General features: G+C 37.4%; 1 protein-coding gene across 1 annotated transcript in view; it reads left to right on the top strand.

Annotated features, from left to right (window-relative positions):
- The window catches only part of LOC111142271 (phospholipase C zeta 1), a 44,905-nt gene extending 26,459 nt beyond the window's left edge, over nucleotides 1–18,446 (top strand). The window contains exons 6-12 of the mRNA XM_022495322.1: nucleotides 365–595; nucleotides 2,072–2,219; nucleotides 5,501–5,617; nucleotides 6,731–6,903; nucleotides 13,852–13,984; nucleotides 17,442–17,591; nucleotides 18,361–18,446. Of these exons, the coding sequence (XP_022351030.1) occupies nucleotides 365–595; nucleotides 2,072–2,219; nucleotides 5,501–5,617; nucleotides 6,731–6,903; nucleotides 13,852–13,984; nucleotides 17,442–17,591; nucleotides 18,361–18,446 (1,038 nt within the window). The remainder of the gene's footprint in view (nucleotides 1–364; nucleotides 596–2,071; nucleotides 2,220–5,500; nucleotides 5,618–6,730; nucleotides 6,904–13,851; nucleotides 13,985–17,441; nucleotides 17,592–18,360) is intronic.
- The last annotated feature ends 6,050 nt before the right edge of the window (nucleotides 18,447–24,496 follow it).

Raw genomic sequence — 24,496 nt, 5'->3', positions numbered from 1 at the left:
ACAATATGTGTGTGTATACATATATACACACATGCACATATTGTGTGTGTATATATATACACACACATACATATAATATTCATGTATGCCAATTTCTTAAAACAGTAGGAATTTGTGGGAAGTAAAACAAATGGAGCCACAGTAAGTCCCAATCACAACAGGCTTATTTTGGGGTGAATTTTGGTTAATACTATAATATCACTGGTTTCTATTAAGGTATTAGAAGAGTATGGGAAAAGAAGGAGTTCTTACGTATTTTACTACTGTGGGCTAACTGCAAACATGGTGAAAGGCTTTTCGGTGACTGTTCAAATTCAAACGTCCCTGTAAATGTGTAATTGTATCTCTCAAATCATTTCTGTAGGTATTAAAATTCAAAATACTAGTTAGAAACAAGAAAATAGGATCCTTAATGGAAACTCGTGAAAGAAAAGGTTCTGATAAACATGGTCAGGTAGCGGAATATGAAGAGATAGATCAAGATGTGGATGATGAAGTCAAAGCATCAAAATCATTGGCTGTTTTAGAAGACAATTCAGAAGAGAGATCAGACACAATAAATGTAGCTGGATTACCACTTTTCAGGAGAAGGAGGGTGAGATGATACTTTGTGAAAATCTTCCAAATGATTGAAAAGTTGTTGTATTTTCTTACTAGAGAATTCATATTTTTTTTTTTTTGGAGGGAAAAATCTTTTTCTTCCTTATAAAAATTCTAGTCTATCATTTAAAACTTGTTTGGAAAAAATTAACATGGGAAAAGAAAATTTTAAAGCTATATCTTTTCCTGTGTTGGTTTTTTTTTTTTTTAATTTATTTATTTATTTGAGAGAAAGAGAGAGTGGGCACAAGTAGGGGAAGAGGCAGAGGGAGAGGGAGGGAGAGACTCTCCAGCAGAATCCCTGCTGAGCGTGGAGCCCCCACAGGCACTCAATCCTATGACCCATGAGATCATGACCTGAGCTGAAATCAAGAGTCAGACACCTAATCAACTGAGCCACCCAGGTGCTCCTGGCTGTGTTTAATGTTTTCTCAATGGCTCAGTCTTAGGTATTTTTATGTACTAGGCATTGTGCAATGTACCAAATAAAAACAACATAATATTTCTCCCCTCAAGGAGACCATAGTGTCAGAGATAAGAAAATCACTGTTATAATATGTAGTATTATAAATACACAAATTAGCATGATGAAAGAAGGTATCTTGAGTTACAAGTGACATTAAACTAATTCACCTGGTTTAAATAAAATGTGAATTAGTTAATTGGCCCCCATCAATGAAAAGTTCAGGGAAAGGGGTTCAGATTTGGGGAATAACATGGCATAATGTCTCAAGCAAAGTCCACAGAACTTTTTTCTCCAACTTCGGATTCACTTTCTCTACATTGGTGCAAGACTTTGCAAAGCTTTAGCTTTGTATGCTTTCAGATTCAAATCCAGTGGAAGACCTTCTTATCTCTCAGATGACCAAGAAAATGTTTTTGTGCATTAACTAGAATCTAGTTATGGGCACAGCCCAGAGTCAACTGCTATTGCTAAGGAAGTACAAAGCTCTGATTAGCCAGGTCTGAGCCAAATTATCAGTACTTAAGCCCATGGACTGAGCTTGAGCAAGGAATGTTTCCCCAAAACAAAACTTGAAAAGGGGCTAGCAGAAGTGTAGAGGGTCTAGAAGCTGGCATGTACAAGAACAAAGGTGTACCATACAGCAGAAGTCATTCCCAAATGTTAGATCACACTGGACATATACTTACTCATGACTAAATATCTTCGAGTTATAAAATTCATGGGAATAAACAGATCTTTGGGAAAAAGGAAATAGTCATAATTGTCATCTTTAATACTTACTATATTAGTTGGGATTTTAGCTGTATGCTGTCTCATGTTAATATTAAATACTATCATCAGGAAAAATAATTACATTGATGCATTCCAACTAGTTTCTGGGGAGATAATCTTATGAAAAGACTCATAATTGATCTGAAAACATATTTTCTTTATTGGAAAAGGATTTTTTCAAATGATTTATTACAAAAATATGAAATTACTGCATTTTATTTTTATACCACAAAGGTAAAAGTGGCTATGGCCCTATCTGATCTTGTCATTTATACCAAAGCTGAGAAGTTTAGAAGCTTTCAATATTCACGACTCTATCAGCAATTTAATGAAAGTAATTCTATTGGGGAGTCAGAAGCCAGGAAACTTTTGAAGTTGAAAGGTAAATTCTTATGATTCAAACAGATGTAATATTTAAACTACTCTTATTCACTGCTAAGCTGTCAAGATTGATCAATGACATTTATGAAAACTATATTCTCATGAAATTTCAACATACTTAATGTAGTTAAATAAAAGGCTATATGCCCCAGGTCACAATAAGTGATTTCACAGAACTTGTTTAACTTTTTTACGTCATGAAATTTTGATTGAGGATGTCCACTGTGGACACTTTTGTGGGCTGGGCCCTGGTGAGCTGTTTGGAAAGGAGAGTTGTGAGTGACACGGCTGCAGAGTTAGGCAGAGTGAAATCACAAGAAATGTGAATTTTGTCCTAGAATCAAAGGCATACAGGATTGAAATCTTGGGAGTCACACCATCCCCTCTGTGTTTCTGAAGGATGACTTTGATAGCAATGTAAAGGGGAGACTCCCTGTAGTAGAGAGATGATGAAGCTCATGGTAGAGGGAGCCGTGGTGAACTATATAAACTCAGCAGGCACGTAAGGTAGACAATTAAATAGACCTAGAGGCTGTATGTCCAAGGTGAGGGAGAAGAAGGACATGGCATCCAGGCTAGGCTGCCAGATGGTTGTACAGATTACACACTATCCCCGCACATCTTCAGTGGGACCATTGGTCTCTGTGTTGTCTTTCTACTGTCTTCTGATTCTGAACTTGATTCTGAACCTAAGAATTCCATTCTGTTTGCTAGAGCCAAAGATGCAACAAGGCCTTGGATAGGGAATGGTAACAGACTCTACCCTTTTCTCAGACGTGTATGGTGGGGGATAACCTCAACTTAGAAAGGAATGGACAGTTAACTCAGCAGCCAAGTGACTCTCCAAATCCTTCTTAAAAAATGCAATCTACTATCCTGTGTAGAACCACCACAGCAGGGAAAGCAGCATCTGCAGCAGACTCAAAAAAGCTGTTGGCTATTTGGAAATGTGGATTCTGATATATTTGTTGGTTAACCTCTTCTGGGCTGGTCACTGGCACCCAAGGGTTTTGAGGTATACACTTCATCTTATCTCTTCAAACTGACCTCTGGATATTTTAGGGCCTTCTTGTTGTTAAGCTATAGATTATGACCAAAAAATCAATTCAGTAAGTCTGAACCACCATTGAAATAATGGAGTAGAATAGAATGGAATAGAATAGAATAATAGAGTAGACATGCAATAAGAGTATTCTTTTATGAAACAATTATGTGTGTGTATTGTGTGTTGGGTGTGATATAAGATATATTTCTTACCGTTAGTATTGCCAACCAGTTTGAATTTGAATGACTTACTTTGCTAGTCTCTATTCTTTCAAGTTATTGGATAGTTTTTGTTGTTTTTCGGGGTCAAGCCCTCTGGGAACAGCAAAAGTTGTTATAATTCTCTCACTCTCATTGTATTAGACACTTGCTCAAAATTTGAAAAGGCACTGGCAGTTCTGAGTAGAGTCATAAGGTGTAGCATCGCCATTTCTTTGGAAAGACTATAGAGCATTTTTCTTGCACCAAAATTCAATACTAAATAATGATGTGGGTGAAGGTGTACTCTAAGAATGTCCATCATTTAAAAAAAATTTTTTTAAAGATTTTATTTATGTGGGGGAGAGAGAGAGAAAGAACAAGGGAAGGGAGGGCCAAAGGGAGAAGCAGACTCCTTGCGGAACAGGGAGACTAACATAGGACTTCAATCCCAGGAACCTGGAATCATGACATGAGCTGAAGGCAGATGCTTAACTAACTGAGCCACCCAGGCACCCAGAATGTCCATCATTATTAAAAACTTAAATGTCACTAATTTTATAATACATAAAAATAAGAAACAACTTTTTATATGCATGGATACTTTTCAATCATTTAAAAATAGTGTAGTAGGTGAATATTATTGAAATGGAATGATTTTTTATGTTATTTTTAAATGAAAAAGTAGAAGTTTATAAAAGGGAACAAACAATATGATTCAATTAAAAAATATGATTATATCTATGAAAATAGAGTGGAAAGATATATACCAAGAGGTTACTGGTTATTAATTAAGTGACAAGATTATATATAGTTTTAGTTCGTATTTTTTCTAATTTGATTTTCTCATTTAACTAAAATGAACATACATTACATTTATTTATTTATTTATTTTAAAGATTTTATTTATTTATTTGACAGAGAGAGGGGAGGAAGCAGGCTCCCTGCTGAGCAGAGAGCAGGATACGGGGCTCGATCCCAGGACCCTGGGATCATGACCTGAGCCGAAGGCAGAGGCTTTAACCCACTGAGCCACCCAGGCGCCCCCATACATTACATTTATAATAACATAGCATGTTTAATTTCTAATTAATTTTCTAATTAAATTTTTATTTAATTTCTAATTTCTTTGTAGATAGGAAAAATTAAGATCCAAAAGAGTACACATCTCACCAAAAGATAAATATCCTGCTTAGGGCAGGATGAAGGATCGTTATAGTTGGACACACATGGTGCCTTTATACATGAGTAGCTTCAAAATAAACTTTCTCTCAGGAGTGTATAACTTCTAAAATTGAGAGCTGATGAAATTAATTATAATTATTAACCTCAGTAATTATAATTATTTTTTAAAGATTTTATTTATTTATTTGACAGACAGAGATCATAGGTAGGCAGAGAGGCAGGCAGAGAGAGGAAGGGAAGCAGGCTTCCTGCTGAGCAGAGAGCCTGATGCGGGGCTCGATCCCAGGACCCCGGGATCATGACCTGAGTTGAAGGCAGAGGCTTTAACCCACTGAGCCACCCAGGAGCCCCAGTAATTACAATTTTTTATTTGACAATGCTTCCTAAAGAATAGTATGTGGAATGAGGGTGGCATTGATTCTATTCTAGTTTGACCAGCAAATGTAGTGGGCCATTGGCAATAACCATTTCTCCCAATACTGGTCACCATATTAGCAGGAGTAGTTGTGGGAACAGGATGCATTTTATTTGGGAATTTTATATATTCTTATGTCAAAGTGAGATTAATTTAGATTTAAAAAGCAAATATGTTTATTTAATCATTTTTCCTTAAGTGAATGATTAGTATACATAAAATGATGTAATAAAAAAAATAAAAAAAACTTCTCAATAACCATGAATTACACTGTCAAACAAAAACATGGATTTATTTTGATGTCCATGAATTACAAATATTTTTGCTAAAACATACATATCAAAAGTACTGAAACAATTGTAGAATTATATAATATATAGAAGCATAGCAGTTTATTTATTTGAAATCTTTCACAATGTTCTAATATATATATTTTTTAGCCCACGAGTTTATTCTTCACACCAGGATGTTCATTACCAGAATTTATCCCAAAGCAATGAGAGCAGACTCCTCTAATTTTAATCCTCAAGAATTTTGGAATATAGGTTGTCAAATGGGTATGTTATATAGAATATTGAATATATTGAATATATAGAATATTCTGGAAAAATAAGATAAAATAAGTTCATTTCGTAAATTAATGAAAGATTTATGAAAAGAGCTTCCCAAGTAGGTTTTTTTGGCCCTGGGTGTTTTGGGGTCAGGCGATAATGATGAATCACTGGTTTCAAGAGCAGAAGTTATTCCTAAATGGGTCAGAGAGGGTAACTCTAAGTGAGGGTTAGGGGCACGGAGATTAAGTTCATGAAGAGTTGGCATAAGAAGTGTAGGAAGGGGAAAAAAAAGACATCAGAATGGATGTAAGAGGACAGTGAATATCAAATCCTTTGCTTGAAAGATTTGCTAAGGGCCTCTTTAAATCAAGGGACCTCTACCTTTTTATACTTTATACCAGCTTCCGCATTCACAGTATTGAAAAGTGAATGAGATTATGTAGCTCTGTTATTTGTCTTTACCAGACTCTCCCTATTCCAAATTGACGAGCTGTTCTAGCAGGGGCGCTCACCAGTCAGAAGATACCCGTGTGAACCCCTCTGCTCCTGGATTGTGGCAAGGCCCATAGGTTTATGGAGGGAGGTGGAGAGTCTAGGTTTGGTGGGTGAGGGGGATTTGGGGGGAGTGGAGGATGGTACTGCCTAGAGTGGCTATTTACCAACCTCTAAGGAAGGACTTCTGTATTTTAATAGCAAGTATTCTGCTTTTTTCTCACTTTCTCTTCAAGTGATAACAGTATCTCTTTGGACCTGAAAATTTAGAATATACTTGGTGTCTTTTCTTCCATCATGAAGTGTACTGATTTTCTCTATTCTCGTACTTCCTGAATGTCATCTGACTTACACATTGCTATTCTGTAATCTATACTGAGTATCATTTTGATTTTAACTCAAAGCTATAAAATAATTAAAAAATTAAAACTCACCTTCATACATTAATATATACATGGCAGGAAGACATGTTTAAAAGTCTGGAATTATTTGGCTAAGGATGCTTGTTCTTAAAATGTTTGGATATATAAAAGCCATTAATTCAGTTTCAGTAAATCTTTGAACTGTACTTCTTTAGTTATACCCTTTCTTTCCTGACAATATCAAAATACTTTTTTCTGACAGTGGCCTTAAATTTCCAGACCCCTGGTCTGCCTATGGATCTTCAAAATGGGAAATTTTTGGATAACGGTGGTTCTGGATATATTTTGAAACCACATTTCCTAAGAGATATTGAAACACAGTTTGATCCAAATGAAACACCAAGAGACACTGATCCAGTTACACTTACAATAAGGGTAAGATGAAAAACTTTTTTCTTTCCTCTTTTTTTTTTTGTTATTATATAAGCTAGAGAGTCTGCACTAATATTTTGAGTTCCACTGATTTCCTTTAATATCCTTTAAATTTCTGTTCATCTTTTTCAATATTATAGGTGGGTGGCATTTCAGTATCTCTCCATATCTGAAAAATCTTTCTGTTGGCTTTTTGCATGAATGATTACCTGCTTGTGAATAGAAACACTGAGGCTGAAAGCTTCTCCTCTCCAAAGTCTATGTATTCCATTGTCTTTAGGCATTTAATATTGTAATAGAGAAGTCTGAGTTCAGCCCACTAGTTACTCTGTGGATATGCGACTTTATTTAGGAGCTCTTTGCTTTTTCGTTAATCTCTAGAATTAGACTTTCACAGCTCCAGAGTTTTGCCCCTTGTCTCTGTTAGTATTTAGAAACCAAAAGTCATCCATATGCTTTTCTTGAGTATTTGCCTGCGTATTTACTAATTCCTGCCAACTCTATCACTCTTTTTCCTGCCTTTGGTTTTCCTCCTTATTTGATTTTATTCTTTACCGATTCTAATGTAGATGTGGATTTTTCTCCTGCATTACCAGTTTCTTTCTTCCAATTTTTATTTACCTCATTCTGCTTCCTTACCAGATCCCTTCCCCACCACCCCACCCCTACTTCTTAAATCCTATGTGGTTTTATTGGGAGCAAAGGTAGTGGTCTAAAATTTATTGTTTCCAATAATATAGCCTTTTGAAAACTTTCTTATTCTTCTATAACCCAAGTGCTATATTTATTTCCTTTTCTTTTAAATGTCCCTGAATCTTCTGAAAGGCCCTTAGCTTTTTCTCTCCACTTAGTTACAAGCAATTCTATTTTAGATTGTATCTGCACCTGTGGTTTGCAACAAATTGGGTGGGTAGGGCTCTTTGGTCTATCTCTTGGTTTAGCTCGTTGCTCCTAGAACCATATGAACCATTTCAGATTCTGTGGAATTTCGGTACTTGGATTGCTGTCCCTGGTGAGGATTTTTGGATCTGCAGTTCTGATTGAAGGGAGTGCTGCTGGCTGTGCTGTCTGATGGGGGCTTACCTGCTCTGGTGCCCCAGATGCTCCAACCCAGACAGCATGGCCTTCAGAAGACTTCCTCTCTAGGCTCCTTCCTCTCGTGTCTTGATGGCAAAGGACTTGGGGGACCACTTTCATCCACTTCTGGCCCTAGCCTTTTTGTCCCAGCTGAGAAAGGAGATTTAAGAGATGTTGCTGTTTTCGAGAGATTAATGTATAAAGAGAGTAGAGCAAAGTTGAATGAGACAGAAATGATCCTGGCCACTGTGGGAAATAGTACCAGGGAAGAAGGTAGCCGACTTTTTACTTGGTTGTTAGGGATTTTTCTAAATTTTTAAAAAAGATTTTATTTATTTATTTGACAGACAGAGATCACAGGCAGAGAGGCAGCCAGAGAGAGAGAGGAGGAAGCAGGCTCCCCACTGAGCAGAGAGCCCGATGTGGGGCTCCATCCCAAGATCCTGGGATCATGACCTGAGCCAAAGGCAGAGGCTTTAACCCATTGAGCCACCCAGGTGCCCCTAATTTTTTTTTTGAAGATTTTATTTGTTTGAGAGAGATATAGAGTGCAAGGAAGGGGTGGTGGAGAGGGACAAGGACACTCCATGCTGAGCACAGAGCCTGTCTCAGTGCTGGATTCCACAAAACTGAGATTGTGACCTGAGCCAAAATCAAGAGTGGGCTGCTTAACTGACTGAGCCATCCATGCACCCTGGATTTTGTGACTCTATAAGTAGGGGCGTATAGGGTAGAAATTGCCTCCAGCACTGGATGCAGCCCCCAACCCGTTAGTTGGTACTCTTTCTAGGATCCAGCAAAATATTCTCCATTAAGTTTGCTTTGCAAATATTATCATAACTTCCACATTCTTTTTTAAATTTTTTTATTATTTCTTTAAGAGGGAGAGAGAGAGATCACAGAGGGAGAAGCAGGTTCCCCACTGAGCAGAGAACCTCATGTGGGACTTGATCTCAGGACCCTGGGATCATGACCCGAGCTAAAGGCAAATGCTTAACTGACTGAGACATCAAGGCACCCTCTTTTTGAATTTTTTTAATACAAACATTTAAAAGATTAGTAACTTTTTCTTTTACTTTTCAGTTATGATATAAGCTAGAAAGTATACATTAATATTTTAAGTTCCATTGACGACTTTTAGTGCCTTTAAATTTCTGTTGATCTCTTCAGCCATTGTAGTGAGGTAGGTGGTATTTCAACATCTTGCCACATCTGAACCAGTGTCTTCCTGTTGCCTTTTTGTGTGAATGACAAAATGCAAAAGGCTGCATTGTTCTAGCCACCAAATGTAGTGTTGTAGTTGCTGTTTTAGTGAGAAAAAAGGATGAAATCAGTCACTTTGTATGGTCCCCTCCTACTTCTCACAAATCTCCTTGCTGTGCGTCTGGGGTTTTCCTTTCTCTCTCTTCTTTTTCTCTTCCTCCCAAGTGATGCTTTCTCTCTCAGATTTGTGGGTTCCTTTACTCTACCTGCCTCTGAAGTATTTGTATTGTTAGGGCTTTTTCTTTTTTTAAAAATTTTAACTTAAATTCAGTTTAGTTAACATAGAGCATATTATTAGTTTCAGGGGTAGAATTTAGTGATTCATCAGTTGCATATAACACACAAGGCTCATCACATCTCATGCCCTCCTTACTGCCCATCACCCAGTTACCCCAACCTCCACCTCCCTCCCCTCCAGCAACCCTGTTTCCCAGAGTTGAGTCCTTAAGGTTTGCCATCCTCTCTGTTTTTATCTTATTTTATTTTTCCTTCCCTTCCCCTATGTTCATCTGTTTTGCTTCTTAAATTCCACATGAATGAAATTATATGGTATTTGTCTGCTATAAACATTGGGGTGCATATGTCCCTTCAAATCACTATTTTTGTATCCTTTGGATAAATACCCAGTAGTGCAATTGCTGGGTCATAGGGTAGCTCTATTTTTAACTTTTTGAGGAACCTCCATACTGTTTTCCAGAGTGGCTGCACCAGGTTGCATTCCCACCAACGGATTAAGAGGGTTCCCCTTTCTCCACACCCTTGCCAACATCTCTTGTTTCCTGTTTTGTTAATCTTAGCCATTCTGATCAGTATGAGGTGATATCTCATTGTGGTTTTGATTTCTACTCCCCTGATGCTGAGTGATATGGAGCATTTTTTTCATGTGTCTATTAGACTAAGGCTTTTTCTTAATCCTCATCTCAAGCTAAACATTATCCTATGTCCTTTTATGTACATTCATGGTTTTAACTGCCAACAATGCTCAAATCTTTAATCTGACTTCATTTCTGGAATGTAAAGACATACTTTAAATATTCTACTTAACATCCTTACCTGTTTAATCCTTGCTCTGTCAACCTTATCATATTAAAGGCTGAACATCCCTTCCTAATCCAATCTTACTTTCTTTAAATGTCATTGAACTCCACTGAATTCATTGTGTCAATTAACTCGGGCTAGAAAATTGGGAAGCATTCCTCTGTTCCACATCTGTCACTTCCCATGTCCCATCTCTAAATTTTATTGATTCAAAACCCTTCCTTATCCAATCCCTTGGTCTGATGCCTTTTGCTCCTCTCCCCCCCCCCCCCTTTTTAAGGAATTTGTTACGTGGCATCACATTATTCCATCACATTATAAGTCTTAAGTGTTTTTCGCATAGCCTGTCTCAGTCCAGCTGAATATCTTCCACAAGTTGTCCAGAGACGACGTGCTCCAGTGCTAATCTCATCATGCCTACTTAATGTTTCTTTGGGCGTCCTGCTTGCTTGCTTAGTCAGGGCTTAGCCTAATTCTCTGGGCCCATCTCTCATGACTTCTAGTCTTACACTTACTCTATAACCATATGACAACTCCATGCATTACATATGCTTTTTCCTTTGACTGGATCATTCTTCCATCCCTCACCTGCCTGTTGATTCAGACCCATTTTTCAAGACTTAAGGGTCACTTCTTTTTGGAAATTTTTTCCCCTACACTGAATTAGTTAGGCTTCTTTTTGTAGTTTTGTTTTTTCATACCCCCTATAGGTGCGTACACATGCAATATGCCACTGTATTCTACAGGCCTCCATCAGAGATATTGCAGGTCTGGTTCTAGACCACCACAAGAAAGTGAATATCACAATAAAGCAAGTCAAATGAACTCTTTGGTTCCCCAGAGCATATGAAAGTTATGTTTATACTATAGTCTATTAAGTGTGTAATGGTATTATGTCTAAAAAAATAATGTACATACCTTAATTAATACTTTGTCACTAAAAAATGCTAACCATCGTCTGAGCTTTCAGGGGGTCACAGTCTTTTGGCTAGTGGAGGGTATTGCCTGGATGTGGATGGCTGCTGACTGAGCAGGGGGGCGCTTGCTCAGGGTCGGGGTGGCTGTGGTATTGTTTGGTCAACTACGTTGATGTAGTCTTCTAAGTCCTTTGCTGTCATTTCAAAAATTGTCACAGCATCTTCACCAGGAGTAGATTTCAGCTCAAGAAACTGCTTTCTTTGCTCATATCCATCAATGGCAACTCCTCATCTGTTCAAGTTTGATCATGAGATTCGAGTAATTCAGTCACATCTTGAGGCTCCGCTTCTGACTGTAGTTCTCTTGATGTTTCTGCCCCATCTGCCATCAGAACACACACATGTATTAGTTTGCTGTCTTACATGGACATGCTTGGTGGCACCCCCAAAATAATTACCATAGTAACATCGAAGATCACTGATCACAGATCCCCATAAGAACTATAATAATAATGACAAAATCTGAAATAGTGTGAGAATTACCAAAATGTGATGGAGGAACATGAAGTGAACCACAGCTGTTGGAAAAATGGTGCCCATAGACTTGTTCATTGAAGAATTGCCACAAACCTTCAGTTTGTAAAAAACTGCAATATCTGCAAAACAGAAAACAAAGCTCAATAACATGGAGTATGCCTGTAATTGTTTATTTACTTGGGCTTGTCTTCCTCTCTTGTCGCACAGATGCTTACAAATGCCACCTCTTTGTTTCTGAAGGGTCTCATATAGCGATGAAAGTGACATGATATAAAACAGGCAGGATTAATGATTTTCCTGAGACACTGCTGTCATAAATATCCATGTGGGTCCTTCTCTCTTGGTTTGATCATTCTGGAGAGCTTTTATTACAACTTGTACAAATTGTTGAAGACATGCTTTGGAAATCAAGAAATCTTGTTTTGCCTTTAGCTTTATGTCCTTGATGAAGACATTTCAACATTTCTGATTTAATCTCTGTCATCTGCAAATTGAGAGTTTTGGATTAGGTCAATCATTTTCAAACTTATAAAAATGATGCAACCATTTTCTAAGTTCAAAAATCTTTTGCATAAGGCCGATAAATAAAACCAGAGGTACTCTAGTTGACCATCAAGGGTTTTCTTTTTTTTTTTCTTTTTTTTTTTTTCTTTTTAAGATTTCATTCATTCATTGGACAGACAGAGATCACAAGTAGGCAGAGAGGCAGGCAGAGAGAGAGGAGGAAGCAGGGTCCCTGCCGAGCAAGGTGCCTGAGGTGGGGCTCCATCCCAGGACTCCGGGATCATGACCCAAGCTGAAGGCAAAGGCTTCAACCCACTTAGCCACCTAGGTGCCCCAAGAGTTTTCTTTTTGACATCTATCTCTATGGTCGCCCCTGGAAGGGCTCTGTGAATCAGAGTGTAAAAAGTATTCGAATAATAGCCTCTAAATTTTTTCAGATCTCATATTCAATTGTTATTATATTTTAGTCAGACATTTTTTTTTTTTTTTGGACCTGAGTTGCACCAAAGCCAAACCTTCTCCATATTGGTAAGGGTCTATTACCTGCAGAGGAAATACTCACCTGGGAAGCTCTGGTATCAGTGTACTTATTGATTATGGCCAATGTTCTAACTACCTCAATGTCTAATTAGGCTGATTGATCAATGCCCATTCTATAGTTGTTGTTAAATATTTGCACAGTCACTCTGGTTTCCAGCTAATGTTGTAATATGTGGATGTAGGAAAGGAAAAATACACTGACACTTTTTCTGTTTTTTTTTCTCTTCCTTTCTTCCTTTCTTTTTTTTCAAAAAATTATTTATTTTGTTTCTCTTTATTATAATCTTCAGAAATTGAAGTTATGCCTCAATTTTTATATCAGTATGTTTTACAAATCAGCACTCTTGAAATAGTGTTTTTCATTTAGACTTTGTCCCTTAAAGTAAGACAAAACTTAGCTTCAGCAGCTAGTTTGACAATACAAGGTTAAACAAAACTATTGTTAATTACTTTAAGTGTTCCTCTGATACCCAGTCCCTAATATATGTATGAAATCATTGATTTTGTCAGATTCACATTACTCACGATAATATTGACAATAATAGGTAATATAAAATTTTATCATAAATTATTCAAATGTAAATTATACTATCAAAAATGCTATCATAGGAAATTATGCAGTTTCTTTCTTATATTTCAGAAGTAGTATTACTATTATTTCTAATTTTTGACTATTTACATACAGTATGAATTTCAAGATAGTTCATGTTAGCAGAGTAATTCAGCCTGAATTACAGTAGACTATGATTATATTAATACTTTTAAGCAATGCCTTATAACAACTATAATAAAGACTTTAAAAATAAAAAAATATGTTGAACTATAAAACTCAATGTGAATTTTACTATAATTATATACTGGTAAAATGAAATAATGCAGACATATTCTTAGTTTTCATCTACCGTCACTTGAGGATAAGAGTTAAGGTTTAAAATGTGCATTATATTCCATTTTTAATTTTTTTGTGGGAAATGAGAGTCTGTCATTTTTTTGGAATACATATTTTATTTTGAAATTACGTGATTACACAGTTTGAAATCCTATTAAATTTTTGCATTCAAATATTTTTGTGCAGCTTATCAGTGGTATCCAGTTACCTCCCAGTAACAATTCATCATCTAACAAAGCTAACACACTAGTGATTCTAGAAATTTTTGGTGTTCCAGATGATCATGTGAGACAGCAGACTCGTGTAATTAAAAAAAATGGTGAGCTCCTAATATATTTTTATTGAACTTCTACTAGGCTTCTTGTTGGAAAGTTTAAAATTTATTTATTCATAGAATTTTGAGACATCTTTATTATTCATAAGACAAGGGCTTTGCATTAGGTTTAAGATGACCAAAGTTGTTATATGCAGCGAAAACAATTTGATAATGATTCAATGTATTGTTTAGATGTATTTTCAGATTACAGATACAAAAGTTTATCTAACCTGAAAAATTACTACCTTTTTTTCACTTTGACCTCCTTTTTATGTATCTTCCTATATTGCTGAATTAAAGGGACATTTTGATGGCTGCAAGTCTACTTAGCTTCTAGCCTTTGTGTAAAATAAAGAACATATGATTATTCTGATATAGTATATTTCCCATTTTTATTTCACTATTTGAATTATTTTAGATCAAAGGTCTGTGGTTTTTGGCTCTGGCTAAGGATGCCATAGAAACCTACTCATACAATATTTGGATTCATAATTCAGTCATTTTTGCCAGAAGGGAAATGTAGGAATGGAAGAAATGACTTGGGTAAGATTTTTAGTTCCAGCATCCCATGGTATTTTATGTAATACACTACTGACAGCATCACATCTTCGCTGAGTTTGAAGTCATTAAGGACATTAAAGTGTAGTCAGGGTCACTTTGGAGGAGACCTTGGAACTGACTCCTGAGTCTAGAATCTTCTTTGTGTGGATATTCCCAAAGTGTAGCGGGCTTCAGTTCAGAGTCTGCAAATATGTGCCCGGTTAAATGGCACCAATGGAAAAACGGGTGCAGTCATACTAGTCTCTCTTTTTCTTTTTTCCCTTGGGTGATAATCTCTAATAATACCCACCATCTGTCCTCCTATTGACACCCCAAATACTCCTCCAGTGTTCACCTAGGGCAAGGGGTATGGAAGAAAGATGTGGAAAATTTTGACTACTTCATCCTAGGTTATCTATAGGTAAGGATGTTGGTGATGACTCACCGGCTTATTTGGCAAGGCTTGGATTTGAAGGTATACTACAATGGCGGTGTCATGAAAAGGTAACTGCTTATGTCAGGAAGTTTGTAGTACCCTATCTCTTGTTCTCTTCATCCCCCTACTTGAATCTTCATGACAAAATGCACAGAACATTTATTTATTCAAGGCACCCCTTATAATATGATTCTAGATCCCATTAGAATTTAGATTATATCCCTGAGTCTTATGGAAATATTCCTACAGAAATTAAATTTAGTTTATCTAATGATACTGAGCCTCTTTTATTAGAAGCCTGGTGATAAGTATCAAGAAAACTTAAAATCTCTGTTTACTTAATGTATTACTATGTATGTCCAAATCAACTCTATTGAAGATAGTTTTCAATTTGGTATGGGAGATAAGATACAATAAAACTAGTATGATAGAGTCATTAATATTTTAAGGAAGGTAAAAGAATTGTAGTGGAACAGGCAAATTGGGAGATGGTTCTTGGAGAAGGAATAGAATTTTTTACAGAGACTGAGAATGAAGGCATTGAAGGTAAAAGGAATAATATGAGCCCTAAAATCTGGAGAAGACTAAATCCAAACATGCTAGGGAAAAATACAGAAGTTTAATATGGGTGGAATACAGAGTGAGGTAAAATGAAAAAGTTATGTTTGGGATGCTCATGGAAAATTGGGAAAGGCATGATAAGGTGTTGGGTAATGTCTTTTCTGTAGAAAATGAACAAAATTAAAACTCTTAAACAGGGAGATAGCATTAACATAGTTGAGCTTTAGGGAAATTGTTTCTGCAGATTGGGTAGAAAGCAGTGTATGCAAGAGAGATGAGAAATACAAAATAGAGTCAGGATATGATTCATGGCTAGAGGATGAGGAATTCCAGTCAAAGAAGGCCCATGGCATCAGAAAAGGAGTTGAGGGTGAACATGAGGAAGACTAGCAGGAACAAAAGTCTACATAGCTGGAAAAGGGAGATTCTGGGATGGCTTAGCTACTAAAGTAATTGTGGTATAATAAAAGAAATGAGAGTCTGGAAGGAAAAAGATCACATTTGGATAAGGTGTGGAAGTAATTTTTCAGTTTTTGATCATGCTCGAGAAAACTATTTGTAACCATCAGATTTGGTGTCCTCCTCCTCTCCCTCTTTCCTTCCTCTCTTCCTCCTTTCCTCTCTTTTCTTTCCTTCGTTCCTTCCTTCCTTCCTTCCTTCCTTCTCTCTCTCTCTTTCTTTTCTTTCTTTCTTTCTTTCTCTCTTTCTTTCTTTCTTCTTCTTTCTTAAAAGGGCTTTCTTATATGATACGTATGATTTATGCGTGAGTGTGTGTGTGAGAGAGAGTTTATAGGGAAGTAGGGTTAGAGGAGGAAGACAAATCAGTGTAAGAATTTTGTGCCCATTTTAAAGTGTCTATAAAAAAATTGACTCTTAGATCTGCCCTTGCACTCCATGGAATTATTTCTTTTCTTAAGGCAAGGTAATACATTCATTATACCAGCATGAGCCAATTGGTTTAATATTTTCATGGGCCTAGACTTCATCCTGGATTACTATCTGGTAAATGTGTGCTTGTGACCACAGAGTCACCCAGAAAACAGAAAATATAATTAGTCACAAATTCTTTAATCCTTCTGGAAAGGTAACTTGAAGAACAAAACCTACTTACGTAGCAAGCATAGCATTACCTTTGTACATGAAAGTGATACATATTATTTCTCTTTGAACCTAAGTAGACTATATATTTGATCTGGATGTGAATATCTTGATTCCATTAAATTATGCTTAAGTATTGGATGATTTGGGTTATGTTTTGACACAATTTGGATTTCTTATTTGGCAAGAGATTGTTGTTTGGGATGATTATTTTGCTGAAGATCTAAATGACTCAACACCTGGAACTTTAAAATGAGCACTTATTCAAAAGAAGGATCAAAGGCTGGCTTTGGAGCACTTAGCTCTCAGACCAACAACTATGGAGCTCGTCCCATAATAGGAGCTGGTATAGAAAAATGACAGTATTTAACTCCTTTGTTAGGGAAATGCCTGAACCCAGCAGTCATATTGCCAAGGGATGAAATGCTTTGCTCTGAAATTGGACTCCATTTGTTTGAATTCCTGCCCTGTCACTTAAGGGCTGTGTATGTGAAACCCTGAAGTTATGTAACGTCTTTCCGGCTCAGTTTTCTCATCCTTAAATGTGGATAGTAATAACCCTGATGGGTTTGTTGTAAGGTTGAAATGAGATTATCTACTTAAAGTTCTTATCATATTGCCCAGCAATACTAAGAACCTAATAATTATTGTTATTGTCATCAATATTCCTTTCTCAATGGGTGTGTGAAAAATTCAAGTGCTCTAAAACATAATCTATTAATATTAGTAAGTGTTGAAAAGAAAAAATTTCAGAGAACAGATACCATGCATTACTATAGACATAGTGTCTATGATTTTTTGATGATATGTTCCTTTATATTTCAGCTTTTTGTCCAAGATGGAATGAAACATTCACATTCATTATTCAGGTGCCAGAATTGGCTCTGATACGTTTTGTTGTTGAAAGTCAAGGTCTAATAACTGGAAATGAATTTCTTGGCCAATATACTTTACCAGTTCTATGCATGAACAAAGGTAATATTCTGAAAAGTAAGATGATTGTGCTGACCATTAGAACTTGCATTTACCAAAGAAACACATTGATACACCAGATAGCTCTATCCATGACAGTCAGAGGTAAAGGAACTTTTATGCATTGACACATATTTTCTCTCAGTGGTAGTACAGAAATGTGTTCTCAGGTGGAAGGTGGGATTGTGGTTTGGGATCGCTAGGAAGATAAATTAGACAAACATGGAATGTCTTAGCATTTCTTTACATGGATTGTTGCTCTTTTGTTTCAATTAAGAGTAGTCATGACTACCACAGAGAAATCAAGCATGGGAATCAAAGAGAAGGGAGAAGCAGGGACTCATCTTCCAGCCCAAAAAGGGTCTGGGAGCCCAAGATCGTCCTTTCTTGACTCTTTCCAGGGCCGACTTAATGTTGCCGTCAGCTTGTGGAGGTGATTTATACAGTGCCTCGAATTACCTTGTCTCAGTGTGTTTACTTCTCTAGCACCATCTGAGCAGTATCCCGGAACCAGAGTCTTCCTGCAGCAGAAGGGTGGTGGCGAATTTAGCACACTGCACTTTGAGGGAGGAGAAGTGTGATCTGTGTGCTCAGTGTTCGGCATTAAGAAGTAGAATAGAAATTTCAGATATTTTCTCTTATATACAAGAGGAATATAACAATGTGGTCATAGTTTTTCCATAGGCTTAGTAAAGATAGAGTCTCAGCAGCACTGTTGAGAACACTACTGATTGATTTTTATTGTCCTAATTGGATATGATTCCTTTTGCAGGCTACCGTCGTGTTCCTCTGTTTTCCAAAATGGGCGAGAGCCTTGAGCCAGCTGCACTGTTTATTTATGTGTGGTATGTCAGATAGCAACTAAAATCACTGACGTATTGTTAGCTATACATCCTAATAAAACAGCCAAAACAAATGTCTATGCCTATTTTCTTTATTTAAAAACATAAAGCAAAAGAATTACTTACAAAAACAGAAATATTGAGCAAATTCCCCTTTAATTGGCAAAACAGAACAGTGGAAAAAAAGAAAGCAAAACCGTTCAGAGGGTCCTGACACTGTGGCACTCTTGTAGCCCAGTTTTCCCCCCACCGCTCCCCTGCTGTCTGCTGAGGCTGCTCTTCAACTAGCTTGTGTCATTTTAAATGAGTAGAACTTCCAAGCTCTTAAAATGTCTGATTAGGGGCGCCTGGGTGGCTCAGTGGGTTAAAGCCTCTGCCTTTGGCTCAGGTCATGATCCCAGGGTCCTGGGATCGAGCCCCGCATCGGGCTCTCTGCTCAGCAGGGAGCCTGCTTCCTCCTCTCTCTCTGCCTGCTTCTCTGCCTACTTGTGATCTCTGTCTGTCAAATAAATAAATAAAATCTTTAAAAAAATATGTCTGATTATACAAGATATGTTGGCAAATATTTATCAGTAAAAAGAACTGTGAAACCTAAGAGTGTTTTAACTTCTAGACACCCACTGCCACGTGTTGTAGTGAACTGGAATTAGATTCCCAGGTGCTATGTGCCCTTTTACATCCTAGACAGTAATTAGCCCCTGCCTCCTGCTCCTGCTAGTTCTTAGATGCTGGGCATTGGGTTTGGTATCCTGTAATTACACAGACATTTTTATGAGTGCCTATGAAATTGATTTGCAGTCAAACGGTGTTCAATCTCCCTATCTGTAAAAGAGATCTACTCTGTCGACTTCTGTGCTTGGATCTCTGAATTCACACTGTTTTTGAATCTGTGCTAAATGTACTTTGAAGATGGTCTTGGTCAGACATGAGATTCCTGTGTTATTTCATATGCTGAGCTTCTCACCATCAGCAGCACTTTGATTTACTCCGTGTCCTATGCAGAGTAATATAGTTCCTTATTAACTCTTCTTCAGAAAAACCCCAGGGATGTTAATACTTATTCTATGACATTGTTATATAGGAGTGAGGCAAAAGTATGCAGCACAATTTTTGACTAATTAGGGAATCCTCATAATTCAGATTTAATTTCAACAAATTAAACCTGAACTTATAACTAAAATAACAAAAATGACTTTGAGATGTTTACTAATGCATTCTCTCTTGATGGCCAGAAAAATACAAAATAATCCAACTACTTTATTTTACTACTATGGTTCACCCTCAGAACCACATATTTAAAATAAAGATGCCACTGGAATTCAAATACCCAAGTCATAAGCAGTGAGAAAAGTCCTAGTATATCATCAGTGAGATACTCCCTCATGGCTGTTCTAGGGTTAAGCGTGTGGTGCCCTCTTCCCAGTGGTGAGGCACAGCCAGTTCTCAGACGGATACTTTTATTTTGTCAGATAATAGAAAGATCTTATTTAAATCTTTAATTGTACAGTCTAATAGCAGGTGGGGTGTTCAGCCCATTGACCCAAGGCCTTAAGCCTTTTAAACTCCTAAAGTCTTCTGAAGATCTGGAATTCCATGAGATTTAAAGACTCTGATCAGGTGAGTTCTTGCAGAAGTGCACTAATTCTGCAGCAGGATAAACTTCTATTTCTTATACCATCAAGATTTGAAATGAGGTAGAAAAAATGATATATACATTTTTTCCCTCACTTTTGTTCAGGTACTAACCAAATTCAGCTCACTAACTTTGAAGAACAAATCTTTCATTTTTTGATATCCCACTCTGCATCAGAAATGCACTTTTGAAAGGAAACACTAGATCATTTTATTTCCTGTCCAGTGTTCTTATAATGTCTTTTAACATCTTTGGTCCCATTTTTTGTATGCATTTACTTTCCTTTTGAATTGAACTAGAGTATTAGTACTATGACTACACTACTACTACTACTACTATTAATTTTCTTATAATAGAAACTCCACAGCCAGGGAATTTTCTCATTTTAGGGAAGGTTGGGAATGATGTGAGAGACCAGCTTTGATTCGTGCTGTCTAAACATGATTTTTTTTTAAAGATTTTGTTTATTTATTTACTTTGGAGAGAGAAAGAAAGTGAGCACACACAGCATGGTGAGGGGAGTGGCAGAAGAGGAGGGAGAGAGAGAGAATCTCAAGCAGACTCCATTCTAAGCATAGAGCCCAAGGCGGAGCTCCATCGGAGGACCCACTGAGACTGTGATCTGATCCAAAATCAAGATCAGCCACTTGGGGCGCCTGGGTGGCTCAGTGGGTTAAAGCCTCTGCCTTCAGCTCAGGTCATGATCCCAAGGTCCTGGGATCGAGCCCCGCATTGGGCTCTCTGATCAGCAGGGAGCCTGCTTCCCCCTCGCTCTCTGCCTGCCTCCCTGCCTACTTGTGATCTCTGTCTGTCAAATACATAAATAAAATTAAAAAAAAAAAATCAGCCACTTAACCCATTGAGCCACCCAGGTGCCCCTAGGCATAATTTACTTGCAGGAAAAAATAGGCTTGGTGAGTGGAAAGAAATACAAAGAAATAGAAGGAAGGGCTAAATGAACCCCTGGGCTGTGGCAACAGAAAACATTTTGTCTTTTAAATTCTCAGTTGAAATGTCAGTTCCTTGGGGGAAGCCATCCACCATCTCTTAGACTAGGTCATATTCCTTGGTGTATGTTTCCATACAACTGACAGAATGACAGCTAGGAACTGACATTGCACTATCAGGTGGGCCCTGTCATTAGGAGCTGACCTGACACTTGCAGTTAGACCTTGGTGTCTGTCCTGTTGAACATGACTGGCTTCACAGAACAACCTTAGACAAGACCATTCTGACCATGACTGAACACATGAATATTGTCCAAAAACAAAAATGCCAAATGTTCTCCTATCTTGGCTAACATGAGTGACTGTTGATTCTTTTTTATTTTTATTTTCTTTTAAGATTTTATTTATTTATTTGAGTGAGAGAGAACAGAAGTGAGAAAGAAGGGCAGAGAGAAAGGGAAAAGCAGACTACCCAGTGAGCAGAGAGCCCAAGGTGGAACTTGATCCCAGGACCCTGAGATCATGACCTGAGTCAAAGGCAGACGCTTAACCAACTGAGCCACCCAGGCACCCCTAGACTGTTGATTCTTTACCAATTATACCTTTTGCCTTGATTCATTGTTTTTTGTTTTTTTTTTTTTAAACCTAAGGCTTTTTTTTTTTAAAGATTTTATTTATTTATTTGACAGAGAGATCACAAGTAGGCAGACAGGCAGGCAGAGAGAGAGGAGGAAGCAGGCTCCCTGCTGAGCAGAGAGCCCGATGCGGGGCTCGATCCCAGGACCCCGAGATCATAACCTAAGCCGAAGGCAGAGGCTTTAACCCACTGAGCCACCCAGGTGTCCTGATTCATTGTTTTTATCTTATGGATAAGATTTATTCCAATCATAGAATTGCCCCCCTACTCTTGACAACATCCAATGCAGGGAAGAGCCCTACATCCTTGAAACACGCCCTCCCCCCACCCAATCAACTAACACATGTCTAAATCCAATCATAAGTGCTTTTCAACATCCTTTTACTGAGATGCCCCGTAGTTCCCTGTTTGTGGCCCCCCCTCCTTATTGCAATGATCAATAAACCCAACTTTGTATGTTCCTGGTGATCTTTAGCTGGTGGGCATTGATGAAAACCTGGCTTCTCCTTCTGTAATATGCATTACCTTGTAGGGATCAGTGTGACAGGAAAGTTTTGTTATGTTGTTGATTTTGACCTTTTCTCTCTTTTTTCTGCTTGTGCTTGTTTAGAGCCTCAGAATGCATAGAGAGCACAATCTCCCCCTTTAGACTTCCTCTGACTTTTGTTTGGGTGATGGCGGCTACTGGAGGCCAGCGATGCTGGTTGCTGAAGAGTCAAGTTGCCCTATCTCTGAAAGAAGTGTGGAGAAGCTCCCAGTAGTTATAAAAAAGAAGTCTTTATTTTCATTTTGGGTATGGGGAGTGTATGGTGATTTTGAGGGACACAGACAACGCACCCAAGAGAGTGCCTCCAAGGGTTGCCGTTAAAATCTTTATGCAGATTTCAAGGGATGTTTGGGAACCACAATGGTGAGAAGTTCATGCTGTGCCCTGGTATAGAGAAAATGGAATCACTCTCAGCGAAGCCCTTAGGAGCTTCAACAATGAACATTTTATTGGGAGAACATATGAGTTTCATTTTTCAGGAGTTATTAGGATTCCATAATCTTGGTGCTACATAAACATTTATTAAATTGCATTTATTTCAAAGTAATAACCCTCTGGCCATATTTGTACCAACAAAGGATTCTTATGATGCGGTTTGGATTCTTAGGCCATAAGTTTGAGCTCTCGGTATAATCAGAGCAAACATTTTCCCCAGCCTCTAGAGATTTCCGTTTCACACATCAAAGGGGTGGATTAAAGTGCGATTTCAATTTAGGAGAGATTGGAATCTGTGTGTCTTGTGTAAGACACCCAGCCCAACACCCGGCAGTAGTGGGGAGAGAGTTGAAGTTAAATGCCGTACAAACAACCAGTGCCTTCTTTCTAATTCCCATGTATATACAATTTAATTTTCACACTTTCAGTCATCTTTCCTGTTCTTCCCCCAGTGCGATTACTTTTCAAATGTGATGCATATCGGCAGTGTTAGCAGTACCTAACACGTGCAGAATGTTAAATATAATTAACCTAAATCCTTTTAGCAATCCTATGTTTTATTGGTAATGAAACAGCCCCAGAAACATTGAGTTGCCTAAGGTCTACAATGAATGCCAGAATCTGGGTTACTGATCTAGGGCAGTCTGGAAAAAAATTAAATGTTTTGATTATATCACACATTATGCAAAAATTAACTAAAAATGGATTATAGGCCTAAATGTCAAAGTATGAGATAAAAACAAAAACCATAAAACTTTTAGAAGAAAGCAGAATATCTTTGTGACTTTGGGGTAGGTGAAGGTTTGTTGGAACATTAAAGCATGTCATATATAAAAGAGATGGTAATGCACTTCATTTAAAAAAGAAATTTTGCTTTATGAAATATGAAAATGAAAAGGCAATCTACAGGATGGAGAGTATTTTTAACATATCTATGAAGAGACCTGTATATACACTCTATAAAGAATACTCACAAGTCAGTAAGACAGCCCAGTAAAAATGAGCAAAATATTTGAACATGTGCTTCCAAAAGGAAAATATATAAGTGCCCAATAAGTATATAAAAAATCATAAGTTATTAGGGAAATACAAATTAAAAGTACAATGATTTACCAATAGAATGGTTAAAATAGAATAAAAGGGGCCATACAGATGTTGGAAGGAGGCAGAAACTGAAATTTTTATTCTTTGCTGATTGGAATGTAAAATGGTACAATCACTTTAGAAACAGTTGGGTAGTTTCTTATAAAATGGAACATACACGTTCATATGACTCAGATATTCCCCATATATTCCCCATATACCTAACACATGACTCCTAGATATTTACCCAAGAGAAATGAAAACATATGTCTGCACAATACTTTATTTATATACTTTTTAAGATTTTATTTATTTATTCATGAGAGACAGAGAGAGAGAGATGCAGAGGGAGAAGCAGGCTCCCTGCAGGACTCGATCCCAGGACCCCGGGATTATGACCTGAGCTGAAAGCAGACGCTTAACCAACTGAGCCACCCAGGTGCCCTGTCTACACCATACTTTATATGTATGACTGTCAATAGCAGTTTTATTTGTAATAGCTACAAACCGGGAACTACCCAACTGTCCATTAACAGATGAATGGATAGACAAGTTGCGTTATATCCATATAATGGAATACTATTTAATACCATAAAAAGATAAAAAGGACTAAACTACTGCAACATGCATAAATATCAATGAACCTCAAAATCATGATGAATAAAAAATATGGGCAAAATAAGTACATATTGTGTGGTTCTAATTATTTACAATTACAGAAAGTGCAAACTATAGTGACAGATCAGTGAAGGGCGTTCAGGATGGAGTCAGGCTGGATTAAAAG

The sequence above is a fragment of the Enhydra lutris genome, unplaced genomic scaffold (genome assembly GCF_002288905.1).
Source record: "Enhydra lutris kenyoni isolate GAN:26980312 unplaced genomic scaffold, ASM228890v2 scaffoldscaffold7, whole genome shotgun sequence".
Lineage (NCBI taxonomy): Eukaryota > Metazoa > Chordata > Mammalia > Carnivora > Mustelidae > Enhydra > Enhydra lutris.
The sequence above is the reverse complement of the archived record's forward strand: the minus strand, read 5'-3'. Positions and strand labels throughout refer to the sequence as shown.